The sequence below is a fragment of the Maniola jurtina genome, chromosome 5 (genome assembly GCF_905333055.1).
Source record: "Maniola jurtina chromosome 5, ilManJurt1.1, whole genome shotgun sequence".
Taxonomy (NCBI): domain Eukaryota; kingdom Metazoa; phylum Arthropoda; class Insecta; order Lepidoptera; family Nymphalidae; genus Maniola; species Maniola jurtina.
The window spans coordinates 12,465,095-12,480,213 of NC_060033.1; the positions used below are offsets into that span (position 1 = coordinate 12,465,095).

Below are 15,119 nucleotides of genomic sequence, written 5' to 3' on the forward strand. Positions count from 1 at the left end.
ATGTATGTACAAAACTGTGAATACTGTTTTCAAATCCATTTGGTATCATATTTTTTTAAATTGGCTAAAAGTTTATATTAAATCTATTGTTAATTTTAAACTGCCGACATTCCTCTTTTTTATATTTTTTTTTTCAAAGAACCATAAAATTATTATAAAAGTTTCTGAACAATATTCTGTATGATTTTCATTATAATATTATTAATTGTTTAAATAAAATATAACAGTAAATACCTAAGTAGTAAAATGTTTAAGTTTGTGTGATAAATTGAAATTGAAGTACTATTTAAAACATAAAACACAGATAACAAACAGAATGACTGAAATTAAATCCAAATCTAACTAATCTATATTAATAAATAAATTATAACAAGTGTTTGATGTATTTAGTTAAAAAAACAATAATATGTAATTAGATAAAATTGTAATATATATTTAATTGGTCGGGCAACTTGTCATATTGGCAAACCAGGCCTGTATCTAATCAATTCTGTACCTATTTGAGTTTTGAAATAAATATAATGCCCTTACATATTCAAATGATTTTAATTTTGTTTATTACCACCCTGGTGTATGTGTTCTATTTAGGATGACCTCTCAGCCTTGGTTGTGCTTAAGGTGAATGCGACGGGTCTGCCGTGAGTTATAGTTGATACTAGAGCTAATTTCTTAAACTGGACCCTTTCAAAGATTTTTATATAAACCTGTGAAGATGATACTGCCATTGGCGCAATTAAAGTGCCATAAGCATACGTTGTCGTATTAGTTTACAAATTGCGAAAAACCAAATTAAATTTGAATTTTGCGGGCAGACCCATCTCTTGCCCCTCCTATAGCGATAAGCGTGAACGCATTTGTGTGTAGCGTAACGGGCCGCACGGGCCACGGGCCGTCATTCCAGTATATTACATGTAATGTAGGTACCTACTGATTGTAGTGAGTAAAGATGACTACAGTCCGACAAGGCTTTTTGGCGCGTGGTCAAAATTGGAACTAAAGCCGCCATCTTGAGAAGTGCACTTGTTGATAGATCGCTCTGTTGGCAGCATTATAAAGCTACAACTGCGCTTTCACTCAAGTGCCAAAAGAGCCTTGTCGGACTGTATGCTCAACTTGGCTGACGTCATTATAAATTCAATATGGCGGATGAAATGAACTCGTTATCTAGATTCTAGATATTATATCTATGATAAAATAACTGCCTCAATATCGATCATAAGATATCAACAATGTCGGTCTTTTCAAATAAAATAATCAAAAATTTTAATTTTTGATTCGAAGCTAAAAATTAAATAAAGGGAACGGAATGGCAAAGCAATATGAATATGATTGAAGTCCATAAAGGCTGAATACACGATCGGAACCAACCACTGATATAGGTCACCTTGTTACGGTTGTCTACGGGCGTACCCTTCCCTACCAAGGGCAAAATAGATGTCTTTGAGTTGAGTTACGACCGTGTTGGCCGTTCGACTGCTGTCGAACGGCCAACTGACGGCGGCTGAGTGTTTTTTTTTTGTTAAAACTGACTGGAAAGCGCTCTAAGAGGGTGCCGTGCGTATGTCGGCGAGCGCCGGCATAGACGGGGTCCATACTTGTATAGTTATTAGTTTAACTAACTTGTTACAAATAACTACAAACTTGACATTGGCTAATCTTTGTAAAGCCAGACGAGAGAAAAAAAAAAGACTACGAATCCGGTGAAAAAGTTGTATATTTTTAATTAAGTATATATAATTTTATTTAGAACAGATTTAGAAGAATCACTCCTTATATCGAGTTATGGACACGTGGTAAGAATAACAAACTATTTAGTTAACTAAACACAACTAAATTGTACATTCAAATGTTGGAAATTATTGTTTCATTCCCATTGATCGAACTTCAGTTTTGGCGCGCGTGTGTCTATGTTGACGGAACAGCTGTGGTTGCGCTTGCGTGCCTTGCGTGTAATTTGTACTACTGATATTATACGTATTTCTTTAATTTTTTACCGTGGCGTGCTGTTGACAAATTGCGCTCGAATGTAAACAATATTAGTGAAATGTGAAGTGATGATGAATTAAAACGGATCGGGCTTGTGTGTTAAACAATGTGTTAAAAATAACAATGGCTTGTCGACGAGAAAGTAATGGAGACATTGACATTTTGACATTGGAGGAACGCGAATTTCAAACGAAATGGAGCAGGTTTTCCGACTGGCTGCACTGCATTTGTGTGGTGACTTTCGACCTTGAGCTCGGGCAGGCGATGGAGAGCGTCTACCCGCCTGGCGTGAAGCTCACTGACCAAGAGAAATGCAACATTTGCTACTTGGCTTTTCCAGACTCGAACTCGGGCTGTATGGGCGATACACAGTTTCACGTGCGGTTACGGTGCCGCGCTCCACTTACGCCCCAGCAAGTGAGCTATAACGAGGACAGTGTGCCGACGCTACGCGCGGATTCCACGCACTACTGGGGCTTCGTGTACTTCCGTCAAGTCAAAGACCCCTCGCTACCGCGTGGATATTTTCAGAAGAGCATCATTTTGCTAACGCGATTGCCATTTATCAACTTATACTATAAGGTCATACAGTTAATTGCACCAAAACATTTTGAAGAAGGCGAGAGAAGCTTGGAAGCTGCATGCCATGATATAAACAGATGGCCGGTGCTCGTTGCAGGTCAGAATATGCTGTTGCCAGTTTTAGGGACTGTTTTTCAGTCATACATTCCTAATCAGCAGACTGGGAAAGTGTCAAGGTCAGATATAATAAAGCAAGTTCATTCTCCAAATGTACCTCACATTCTGGCTTCGATTCAGGATGTTAATGTCTTTGATGCTTTGGCTGGTGTTATATCACATTTACATTTATTGTGGGAGCTTGTACTGGTAGCCGAACCCATTGTGGTGATGGCGAGTTCACCAACAGAATGCTCTGCTCTTGTCCAGGCATTGACATACCTCATCCAACCGTTACCTTACGCAGCAGAATATAGACCATATTTCACAATCCATGATAGTGAATTCAAAGAGTTTACCCGTAAGCAATACAATCCTCCTTGCGTAATATTAGGTGTAACAAATCCATTCTTTACAAAAACATTACAACACTGGCCTCACACTATCAAACTGGGTGACTCAACTTCAATCAAAACAAAACTAAGGAAGGTTGGTAGTATAAAGCACTTGGACACTGCTCCCGGTGTTTATACACAGTACAAGCCATTTTTAGAAAAAGATAAGGCTATAATAAAGAAACTTCACAATGGAATGAGGACTGATCGACCCTCTGAGGTGCAGACTGCTATGGTGAAAAGGCATCTACTAGAACTGACACAGAGTTTCATGATTCCATTAGAAAGATACATGGCATCATTGATGCCATTGCAGAAAAATATATCACCTTTCCGAGCACCTCCTATTCCGAATCCATTTAACCCTGAAGATTTTTTCGCGACATTGCAACAAGCTGGACCTCAATTGACATCAGGGATTAAAGGTGATTGGATAGGCCTATATAGAATCTTTTTCAGAACACCGAATTTTAGTGCCTGGTTTCACGAAAGGCATAGTAAATTAACAAATAAGCTACATGCTTTACAGTTAGAAGCATTAGCCGAGAGTGATTTGAAGGAATGGTCCGTTGGCAAGAAGGAGGTTGAAATAGTTGATATGGTGTTGAAGCTTAGAGAGGTGCTTAAGAGTGACCCACCCGTGGCCGGCAATACTAGGACATTATTAGCCCGAAGGCTGGAAGATTTAAACTGTGTTCTCCCTGATGATATGAAATCAATATTGAATGCAGCATCGTGACACAACGATTGCTGCACCTCAGGACTGAGAGGCTGCAGCGTTGACTGCAAAATTCAGCTAAAACCTACCCACAATAGGGCTGTTGTTTGTATGTAATATACATGGCCAAATCAAATTTTACAATTTATTTTCCTACACATATTCTTTAGCAACAGTACACAGAAGTATGGTATTTTTTAAACTTTAAATTGCTTAATAAGCTATATATATTGCCAGATGTATATAGGAATTTATGATGTAAATAATAGAATGCATTAACTCAATACTCACTAAAATTTTGACATGATCACATAAGGTGGAGACCTTAGAAGTGATTGATATATTGTACAATGAATATGCTCCTAGTAGCTATATAGCTTATAGCTACAATATGAATACAAAGGCTTCCTAATTACTGTAATTACCAATCTTACCCTGTAGCTAATTAGTTAGATTTGTAAAAACCACCTAATATGATATTATGAATAGGTATTTGTAGAATATCTGAATGAATTTTGCATAATTTGTTTAACCAATGAGGCTAGATGTTTTATAAACAAAGATTGTTATGTCCCTTCGATTTAAATAATACCTGAAATAAAATTCAAGTCTCCTTGCAAAAAGCAATACTATAAGTACTACTATAACCAATCCCAGTTTTAAATGCAAAAATTATGTTAATCCTAGTATATGCTTATGCATAAAGTAAATATTAAATGTTTAATTGTGTATACAGTGAAGTGAAACTCAATAAAATCTAAAATAGGTTTACTTAGTTTTAGAACTTATTGGATTGTACAAATATTAATTTTGAAAACACTCAAGTTATGTAAAATATTCCTATGTATAACTTAAAGTTTAATTTTATTGATTAACTAGCTGATGCCCGCGACTTCGTCCGCGTGGATTTACGTTTTTCAAAATCCCGCGGGAACTCTTTGATTTTCGGGGATAAAAAGTAACCTATGTGTTAATCCAGGGTATAATCTATCTCCATTCCAAACAGCCAAATCCATCTAGTAGTTTTTGCGTGATTGAGTAACAAACATCCAAACATCCACACTTTCACATTTACAATATTATTAGGATTAGGATTACTTTACATAATATTTTAGTAAGATTAGTATAATACAGCCATAATACATAAAATAGACAGCGATCATTGATATGCTGAGTAATTAACAGGACTCTCTCCATCACTTACTCCATACAATCGTAGTTCCCATTTCATTTGAATATTAAGCAACCAAAGTCCATGAAATTTTGCAGACATAGTCTAGAAACTAATATCTGTGTCTGTGGTGTTTTAGATTTTTCTAATAATATGTAGTTTTAAAATTACAGGGGCTCAAAGATTTGTATTTTTCTTTAAAAAAAGGCCCAACTTTGTGCTCGTTTTCTAGACAATGGAGCAATTTAATGAAATTTGGAAAAACCACAGACCTAGAAAATTTAATGAATATTATGTAGTAAAAAAATTATCGTTATATATTTTATATTGTTATAATTGTGTGGGAACTACGAAAACCAGAAATTACACCCAGAAATCTTGAAAATTTCGTGCTGTCTCGATTTGTGCAAGCGGGGTGGTGAAGTGCGGGGGACGACACGTGAAACTGACAGTCTAAACACACGGGCCACATTTAGACTGCACCCAACTCCAAACTTGTCGATAGGTCTAACTAAATACACTGGTACATTTCAACTTGCGTTAGACGTATGCGTTACCTACTCAGACGTTGCCTGTAGATAAAAATATGTCTCATGTTTGCTGGCAATAGCGCATGCATCAAACCCTGCAAGTTGCAACTCTCTTGCAACCTATTCCTCACGCAATACGCACAGCTTTAATATTATAATTTTTGACAATGTATACTATATGTAATGCCATATCACAGGTCACTCTCTGATTTATTGCTAACAATTTACTTCCAAATGCAAAGAAATCTAAGTGTGTTGAATTCACACTGCCCAATACCAGGACCTTAAATGACATAATTTCATTGATAAATAATCATATGTTGAAAATAAAGGAGAACCCCGTGTTTCTCGGTATAATGTTAGATGCAAAGCTTCTATGGAACACCCACATATCAACACTTGATGGTAAACTCAGCTCTGCTGCTTACACTGTTAGAAAAATTCGACAGGTACTGACGTGGAAACTGCAAAAATTGTATATTTTGCCTATTTTCACTGTATTATGTCTTACGGACTCTTGCTATGAGATAAAGCGGTAGATATTGAAAAAAAAATGTATTACAGAAAAGGACAGGACGTGCAATTTATAATTTAAAACCGCGCGCTGCCATACAATAAAAATATAAGGAAATAAGTACCTTATCTATTATCTTATAGTAGCTTTTAAATATATTTACAACTAGCTAATGCCCACAGCTTCGCTCGCGTGGATTTAGGTTTTTAAAAATCCCGATCCTTTCATTTCCCAGAACAAAAGTTGCCTCTCCGTAATAGCCCGTCCCCGGGATGCAACTTGTTTCTGTATCACGTAAGAATATTTAAACGGATGATCCTTTTCAAATCCCGAGGGATCACCAGGATTTAGGAATGCAATTTCTTACAGCATTCTATACCTTCAATATCAATTAATAATCGACACTTTTTAAATCCCATTAGCTTTAGTAGTCAGGTCCCCTGCAACATCAGGATTGAGGAGTTGGAATCCAAATTTTTTATTGAACAATGTCGCAAACTTTCTTTATCGATTAAAAAAACTACCCAAAATTACGCAGTTAGGTTACCTGCCAAATTTCATGGTTTTGAGTCAACGGGTACCCTAGAGGTTTTCTTGACACACGACAGACAGACAGATAGACAACAAAGTGATCCTATAAGAGTTCCGTTTTTCATTTTGAGGTACGAAACCCTAGAAAACGTAGGAACGGCATTCCGAACCAGTGGTAAATTTGTCTGACCATCCAAAAACACTTTGAAGTTTACCTAAAAGTTTACAGGAATAAAAATTTATCATTGTATTCCATTCCATTTCATTCTATTCCATTCTGTTCAAAGATAAATAGATAATAAAAATATTTGTCACCGAAACAATAATTTACGATACATCAACCAATATCAATTTTACTGATGACAATCTGACTATTACCAAAGTGAACGACTACTATAATATCTATTATATACGACTAACATAGTATGTATTATAAATTGTGTGCCGTTTGCATTCTCACTAGGTTCTCATTAAGTTTGTTTTATTTGGTTAAACTTTCTGGCATTTATATTGTTATGACGTTTAATTGGCAAACAGTCTGTTTATTGGCTCAAACTCAAAAATTCAGCCAATCACAACAAAGAAAATATTGTAATAATGATTGATGCAGCTTTCTGTAATTGAAAACAAAATATTTGACATTAACTTGAATGTGACAGTGTTTTCCGAATAGGGTTGCCAGAGGCCCCGTATTTTACTGGTTACCCCGTATTTCGGGATACAGAAACCTGGCTGGCGAAATCAAACACTGACGTTATGTCCAGTAGAAAGAATATTTTCCTTTTGCGGCAATGCGTAGCCGAAACCCACTCGATATTGATCATGGTCGTAGCCAAGGCAGCGGGGCTTGGTTTGAGGTTGTAAGCCTTTTTTTATACAAGTTAGCCCGTGACTTTAATCTTTTCTAGTGGTAAGTGATGATGCAGTCTAATTTCTTGGCCGTTAGGGCCATAGTAACCATATAACTAGCCATGACCGAAGCCTCCCATCAGACCAGAAATTTAGAAATGGCGACTGCGCCTGGGAATCCGTCAAAAACCTAAGCCTAAAATAATACTTACACTATTTCTTGCATTTGCTTACCAATTTTTTTTGGAAATATATCAAACATTTCGCGCTCACTTCACTCGCGCTTTGAATTTGTATTACTTGGTGTAAACTCCGCAATTTCGTTTGCATGAATTTAGATTTTAAAAAATTCCGTGGGGGATTTTCCGGGCTAAAAAGCCGCCTAAAAAAAAATGTCTGGGATGCAAGTTACCTCTGAATAGTAAGTACCAAAATTTTGGTAAAGAAGATGGGCCGTGAAAGGGTAGATAGGCAAATAGATATACTGTCGTATTCGTAATATTAGTATGGATAGGAAGCTTTAAAAATATAATCTTGCTATGGCTAAACTCGTTTCCCTTTCACTTTAATTTTTTCTGTATTGAACCAAAAACACTTACGCTCACTGCGCTCGCGCTTTTTTATTGTTGTATTTTATCTCACTGACAAATTGAAAGGTGAAATTTCACTAACCAGGTAATTAGCCCATAAAGTTGAGCGAATGTTTTTTTCCTCATGACAGGATTCAGTTCCGGCCCTGATAAAACCTCTCCCGCAATCGATTCCTGGCTACGGCCATAGTATTGATACTGTGAAGGTGGAATTACAAATTAAATGTAATTTTAAGTTAAAATGAAAAGATTGTATGCATGAAATGTATAACATTTTGCTTTACAAAACTTAAGAGTTTTTAAAAGCTATTTAAATAAATAAATCTTTTATTTAAAATCACATTGCAAACACAGTTCACTAATCAAGACACGGCAACATACGGAGAAAAAATACAAAACTTACAAATAAACTAAAATATCTAAATAGGCTTTCCATGCATTTCAGAGAGAACCACCGCCTATTTCTTTAAATACTTCAAATTTTCAAATTTCTTCAAATCTAAACCCCCGTATTTTTGATGGTGGTAGCCTGTAAATCAAAAAGAGGCAGGTGGCAACCCTACTACTTCCTAGACAGAATTTAAAAATTGTTTTCATTACTCGGTATGCCTACTGCCATAGTGTGACAGAAAGTGTGACGGTAGTTGTGACCTCTGATTGGCCGACTCTCTTTCACTATTTGCTAAAATTGATGATTGCAACAACAATTTTTTCTTTTTTGTAATCGAAAACAGAACACGGACGTCAAACAGGTTGACTAATTGCAATCATTTCTGACCGGCTAACATTGTTCCGCTAGTGGCTCAAACTCACTGTCGCAGCAAGAACATGGTAAATTCAGCCAATCACAGCAATTTCAATTGGTTATCACAAATGTACCGATCTAGGAACCGAGAATGCACGAACCAGGGCAGATAGAGATAAGAACAATAATATCATACGTAGGAAATCGACGGGGGATCGTTGACAACGATAGCCTTTGTGCTTGTTATTGCATCCAGAAAGTCAAATAGATACTATGCAGTATGTAATAGAAAAAACACATTTTGCACATCAAATAGTTATTAGGAGAGGGCTGAAACTATAGTATGTGACAGGTCGAGATGACAATCGGGGTATGAGGCGGGGGGTACCCCACACACTCACACGTCACCCATGCTATCCCACACTGGGTTAGCGCGGGGTCCCCACCCTGATTGCCATCTCGTACTGTCGCATACTATAATGATTTTAAATTCTGATCATATGGAATTGTGTGTACCATGATTTTTGTAATCTGGTTGTAATATCAGGATGTCATTTTTTTTAAAGGATATTAGCCATGCTAATCATGTCTAATACTCCACTTTCCCCTCTAATTATGCATGAAGCTTGTGCCAGGAGTGGGTACGACAATAGTGCAACGGGTGGGTTTGAACCGGCGACCTTTCAGAATTCCACCTCAACCGTTGAGCTATCAAGGCTCCATTGAAAGTTTTTTTATTATGGAATTGTGTAGTTATTATAAAGTATAAACCTTGCTACATTATCTCCTCTCTTTTTCAATATTCATGATATGTACATAAAATAGATTAAAATAAAATAAATAGTGGTTATTGTAGGTAGCTAAGTTTGTTTTATATTATGTAGTAACAGATAAAGGGGATAATGATAAGTTTATCATGGATTTTAATGACATTGATAACAGCCAATATTCTTTCAAGATGTGTTAAGCCTAGGCCAAATCTTATCAAAAATTTGTAATAGCTTAATATTCCATTTACTTAGTGTTATATCACTATATTAGTAATCAAATTAAACAAAATATTGTTGCCAAATTTTAATATGATATACTAAATTTATTAAATCCTTTTCCCCAAATATTATATGTATACAGTATGTTATAGTTTATTTTTTAAAATTATTTTGAAACTATTAATGGATAGTTGTTTTGTTTATGTTTTGCTATCAGAAATTGCTCAACATATCTCCACTTTAATTTTAGTTCTGCAATTTCTATCCTCATATTTACATAAATATAGAGTGCAATCTAGAATAGAAAAATGATCAATACTGTAATATTTGTATTATTAAACATCCCATTTTAAAATAAAATGTAAATAATAATAATACTTAAATGTTGTGTAGGTAAAATGAAATAAACAATTACTTTTCCAAATATATTGTTTTATTAATGGCTTAGACATAATTGTGCTTATCCTGTTCCGATATGGGGCTCAAAACCGTGAGCAGGATTTGTTCAACACATGCTAGACTAAAGTGTGGACATGGCATAAACAAGTCTTGAACACTTACAGATCCTTTGGTGCTGATTGCATTAAAATGTAACAACTAAAAATAACAGTCTATTATTTACATATAACTAAGGGCTTATGTACATTTTACAGACTGCACCACAATGCTAATATTAATTATTAATGTTTCCTGTAATAACAGATTGAGCAAATGATACTAGGATTTGATACTTACAATCAACAAAAAAAAATTGTTGCAAATTATTAAAAGATAAATACACAAGGGTTACTTGTTTTAAAGGATCTCACTTATTTGTTATTATTAGTTACAGAAAATTACTATACCAAAAAATACAGAAAACATCAAACTAAAATTCACTTTGTTTTATGAATACTTACAGAGTGTAAGTAAAAGTAAAGCAGATCTAAGCAATGGGACAGCAATAAAAAAAAAAGGTAGAAGAGCTTATGTAAGAATTAGGCAGATTTTACTAACACTGTGGTGTAGTATGAAAGATGTGTACATAGCATTAGGCGGTTTCACATTCTTATATATCTAGCTTTACTCCATATGTTATCGTTGTCTGTGACAAGGGTATATATTCCTGCTAATGTGAGACCGGCAGCAGCACCTAGGCCCATTGAGCGGAGGCCAGACGTGCTTTTGTATAGGACACCTGTCGCAGCTGCGGCTATGAATGTGTTTGCAGTGTCTTCCTTATCACGAATCCATGTGACACCAAGGGCGAGGGTCGAGTAGAATGATGCAATAATACCTAAAGTGCAGCCAGTTGTTGTGCCTGTTAACAATAGATATATGTTATCAACTATGTACAAGTTTTAATGAGTTCAAATGCATTTACAAGTTGCTTGTTAATAAAACAGATTAGTAATCTTCAAAATATTGATTTAACATTAGGTTAATGACTTTAATACATTACTGTATCTCGAATCTCAATTTACTGGTTGTAATATGCCTGTTGGTGAAGATTATTTGAAATTCAAGTATTTGTACAGTGTATACAAAACACGTAATCCTATTCAAACACAAGGCATAGACCTGGGCATTGTACAAAAACAGATCTCAGCCAGGTCTTGTGTATTTAATGCTTAGTCTATAACCTGCACAAACCATCATGTTGCCACTTCAGATTGGTCTACTTGTTTAGCATGCACAACTCATCATGATCAACTCATTGTCAACTAACTACTTAGCTCGGGTGAAAATTGAAACTCTATTACAGTTCATGACATAGAGGCCCTTGACAGACAGACAGACAGCGAAGGCTTAGTTACTAGTAGTACATAGTTAGTTAATAGGATCCCATTGGCATCCTTTGGGTACAGAACCCTAAAAACTATTACATTATAGAACAAATTGATAAACTTAGAATTATCTAAGTTAAGTAAGGTGAGTAAGTATATTGATATCATAATTCATGCATTAGTTAAAGCTGAAGTACTGACCCTGTTTCATAACATAGTTTATTAGCTGTGTTCTCCGTACTTTGCCTGTTTGTCCAGCAAGAGTTGTTGCTCTCAAACCTTTGTACAGACCTGTCATACCTCCGAGACCTGAAATATTTAACAATACTTTTGAACTTAAACATTCTTACTTGAAAATTAATAGTTTGTAATGCCCTGGCAAAGTGAATATGTGCAGTGAGTTTTGATACTCTTATATTATTTAAAAAGCATTGATAGCACAACAGTTAAGCCTCTTGGACTTGGTTGTATCATATCTTAGAACACTTAGTTGAAGGTCAGTGGGTAATATTCATTTGAATAATAAACACAATCAACAAATTCAAACATGCATATTCATTTTCTTAAATAATTTTCTCGGAATTGTGTGGAATTTCCTATTTGAATCCGGTAGGAAACCTACAAAGCACGAAATTGTTATGTAAAATAATTTGAGGTTATTTTAGCAATTGCTCACCTGATCCTGTCATAAAAGACATTCCAATGATAGGTAGGGCTACGTTAGACCGTCTGGCGGTCGAGGACATGTGGCTTTCATCAGGGTAAAGGAACTCTGGCTGCATTTTCGGTATGTAGTTAGGGTCAAAGTTTAAGTATGGCGAAAGATTCGCGCTTGCCTGAGCCTGTTTCTTCTCTTCATTTTTATTCAAGGGTAATATATCACTAAATAACGACATTTTCGATTTTGTACACTAAATTTTCTACACATAAACTATCCTAATATTTTCGTGATTTGCAATCACGCAGAATTTTACGAAGGTCGAAAATCGAAATGTCAGAGTCAGATGGAAATAGAAATGTCAATGTCATATGGCTGTCATTGGAACTATAGACTATGTATTTTTTTATGATTTTTCAGTTTGAGGCTTTAGATGCAAGACTTTTGATAAATGTAATAATGCACAAATATAGTACGTCTTGAAAGAAGGTCCTAAGTTCTTTTCCGATTGGGTGCTAATTTTTCTTATTTGTTCTAGCCAAGAAAGAACTTCAGAAGATGTGAGAAAAATAATTAAAACAGCAAAACTTCATGAATCTGAATTGACTGAAGTTACACAAATTCTAAGGTTCCCAGATCCAAGTCAGCAGAACGATAACTTGAGACTAATGCTTTTAGATGATAATTTGTTGAAGGAAATCGAAGCAGGCAATCAATTAATATTTAAAGGTCCGTCCCTTAGTTAATTAAGAGAAGTTCATGCCATTTAAAATAAGTAGCAATGTATAATAACTTGACATATTTAATTTGTAGGTGATCCAGACGAAAACGCAGTTTTATGCACGAGTGATAAAACCTATGATATAAAAGAAGCGGAGACTTCAAACAGTCTTTTATTAGTTCCTGATTTGTTATTCGCTGCGTCCACGGGTCTCGATGAAACAGTCGCCAACAACTCCATCGAAGGCGACTCAGATTCGTCTTTCGATAAATCAAACGCTAGCTTAAACAAATCTACTGAGTCTGATGACGGGAAACCTCCTAGACAAATCGTTCATAAAGACATTACAAGTACATTCTTCACATATTATGAATTAAAGCCTTGCAAACCCCGCTTATCAAAATTGACGAAACTTCTCGAACCGACCAGGTATCGTGGTCCAGAATTAGAATATGCTGTCGATAAATCTAAGTTGCAAACTTACGGAGATATATTTGATCAAACACAAGCATCTAAAGCAGAATTGGACGAAGAGTTGATAAAGATACAAGCAATCAAAATAGACAATTACTACCGATTACTAGAGTTTGATTATGAGTTTAGAGTTTTGTCATACATGCTCGATTTAATAGAAGAAAATTCTTGGTCATTAGACAGAATATCTAAAGAAGCAACGCTAGACAGTTTAAAAGACCTCGTTCCGGCAAGTATTCTAGAAGCAATGTTCGGATTTTACACTGATGAGTCGATGGTAGAAGATGGTGTACAGTATTATCAGTATAAACAGGATAAAGTTTGTCAGTTCTTGGCCAGAGTGTTGCTAAAGTGTTCTGGAAAATTCAATTTAACGGAATTTTTGCAGGCGTGGCAGGATTCAGTGCCAGAAGGAATGAGGACTGATGTAAGTTTACACTTATGTACCTACTTTCTTGGACACTTAAATAAGCAGTTCTTACGAAGGAAGTTGAAACTACCCTGCTGGAATAGCGACCTTGTATCGCAAAGCGAGTGTAGGTAGCGGGTTCCCCTCTAGGTGAAAATAGTAGCGTTGAAGTTCATGACGACGACGCGACGTGTAAAGCTATGATGTCCAGGATTTGGGTGTAAATTGGTATCTGGATATTGACGGGCGGATTTAATACCGTGGCTGTCCTAGGCTATGGAAGTTTTCCGATCCCTCTACTCCCTGTAAAACATGAAAACTTGAACGAACTTTAACAATTAAAGTATAAAACATCGTACTTGATCGTATACGTAATCTCCATGCGTAGGTATAATTTTTTTTGCGATGGATGCATTTTTGAGGTTTTAAGCGTCGACATGTTCACAGAGGGCGCGACTGTTAAAAGTTAAACTTACCAAATTTTGCCGTTTGGCTTACTCAGCCACTTCGGGATTCCGTTCCTGTGGATATTGGATAAGGTTATAAGGGGTGGCTCTCAATGATCGAGGGTTATAATGCTTTCTTTTGCAGGAATCTCTATTATCTGGCATAGCGTTAATAGATAAAACTACCACTCCTCCAGTGGTGTGGGGTTTCGCGGAAAGCGACTTGCCTGAGGATATAAACCAGCGGTTCAAGGTTCTATTCCAGACCAAAGCAAAGTGGACTGTTGATGAAATTTCACCTTACATTCAGTGAGTTAAATTTTTTTGGTGATTTAAAAATACCTAATGATTTTTCTAGACCCAATTTTTTTTAATGTCAAACATTATCAATCATATAGGTACATCCTTTGAGTCAAGTTTTGTTGGCTTTGATTTTTTTTTGAATTTGCGATAAAAATATAAAATACTTATAAAATGATCAGGTGGGTCGCCTGATATTAGTGATCACCGCTGCTCATGAACATTTACAGCACTAGAAGAGTTGCTATTTGCCAATGCGTTGGCGTTTTCTGGCACAAAGGGTGGTTGAAGTTTTCTAAACCTTCTATGTTATTTCAGGTTGTACGCGACAGAGAAATTAAACGTGAACGCGTTGCTAACAAAATATGCGCGTGCGTCGACACAAGATGGCGTCCGGGTGTTCTCAGCCAAGCATATGAAGTGATAATTATGTAAACGATCAATATACGAATAAATATACTTTATAATATCTTTCATTTTGAATCGTATAGTTAGGTTAGTTAGTTTATGTAGGTACCTACTTCAGTGTTTAAACTAACGCGTGATGCGCGCACAGACGGACAGACGATATTTATGTGCCCTCCAATCAAAACTTTCAAAATATAGTTATTTAGATAATGTACAGAAATCGTCCAGTTACAGTATTATT

General features: G+C 35.8%; 3 protein-coding genes and 1 long non-coding RNA gene across 4 annotated transcripts in view; 2 read left to right on the top strand and 2 right to left on the bottom strand.

Moving 5' to 3' along the window:
- The window catches only part of LOC123865565, a 417,170-nt gene that overhangs the window by 212,949 nt on the left and 189,102 nt on the right, over positions 1–15,119 (bottom strand). The window lies entirely within an intron of this gene.
- LOC123865544 (sister chromatid cohesion protein DCC1) lies at positions 622–14,929 on the top strand. The gene is made up of 6 exons (XM_045906631.1): positions 622–638; positions 1,753–1,793; positions 12,659–12,849; positions 12,934–13,742; positions 14,316–14,479; positions 14,789–14,929. Exons 2-6 carry the CDS (start codon positions 1,783–1,785, stop codon positions 14,892–14,894), a joined length of 1,281 nt encoding a protein of 426 aa, XP_045762587.1. The 5' UTR covers positions 622–638; positions 1,753–1,782; the 3' UTR covers positions 14,895–14,929.
- Positions 1,808–4,751, top strand: LOC123865538 (protein DENND6A). Its single transcript, XM_045906627.1, has one exon. It carries the CDS (start codon positions 2,110–2,112, stop codon positions 3,796–3,798), a length of 1,689 nt encoding a protein of 562 aa, XP_045762583.1. The 5' UTR covers positions 1,808–2,109; the 3' UTR covers positions 3,799–4,751.
- Positions 10,108–12,478, bottom strand: LOC123865552 (mitochondrial import inner membrane translocase subunit Tim23). The gene is made up of 3 exons (XM_045906643.1): positions 12,139–12,478; positions 11,664–11,771; positions 10,108–10,996 (listed from the first exon to the last, which is right to left on the bottom strand). Exons 1-3 carry the CDS (start codon positions 12,356–12,358, stop codon positions 10,737–10,739), a joined length of 588 nt encoding a protein of 195 aa, XP_045762599.1. The 5' UTR covers positions 12,359–12,478; the 3' UTR covers positions 10,108–10,736.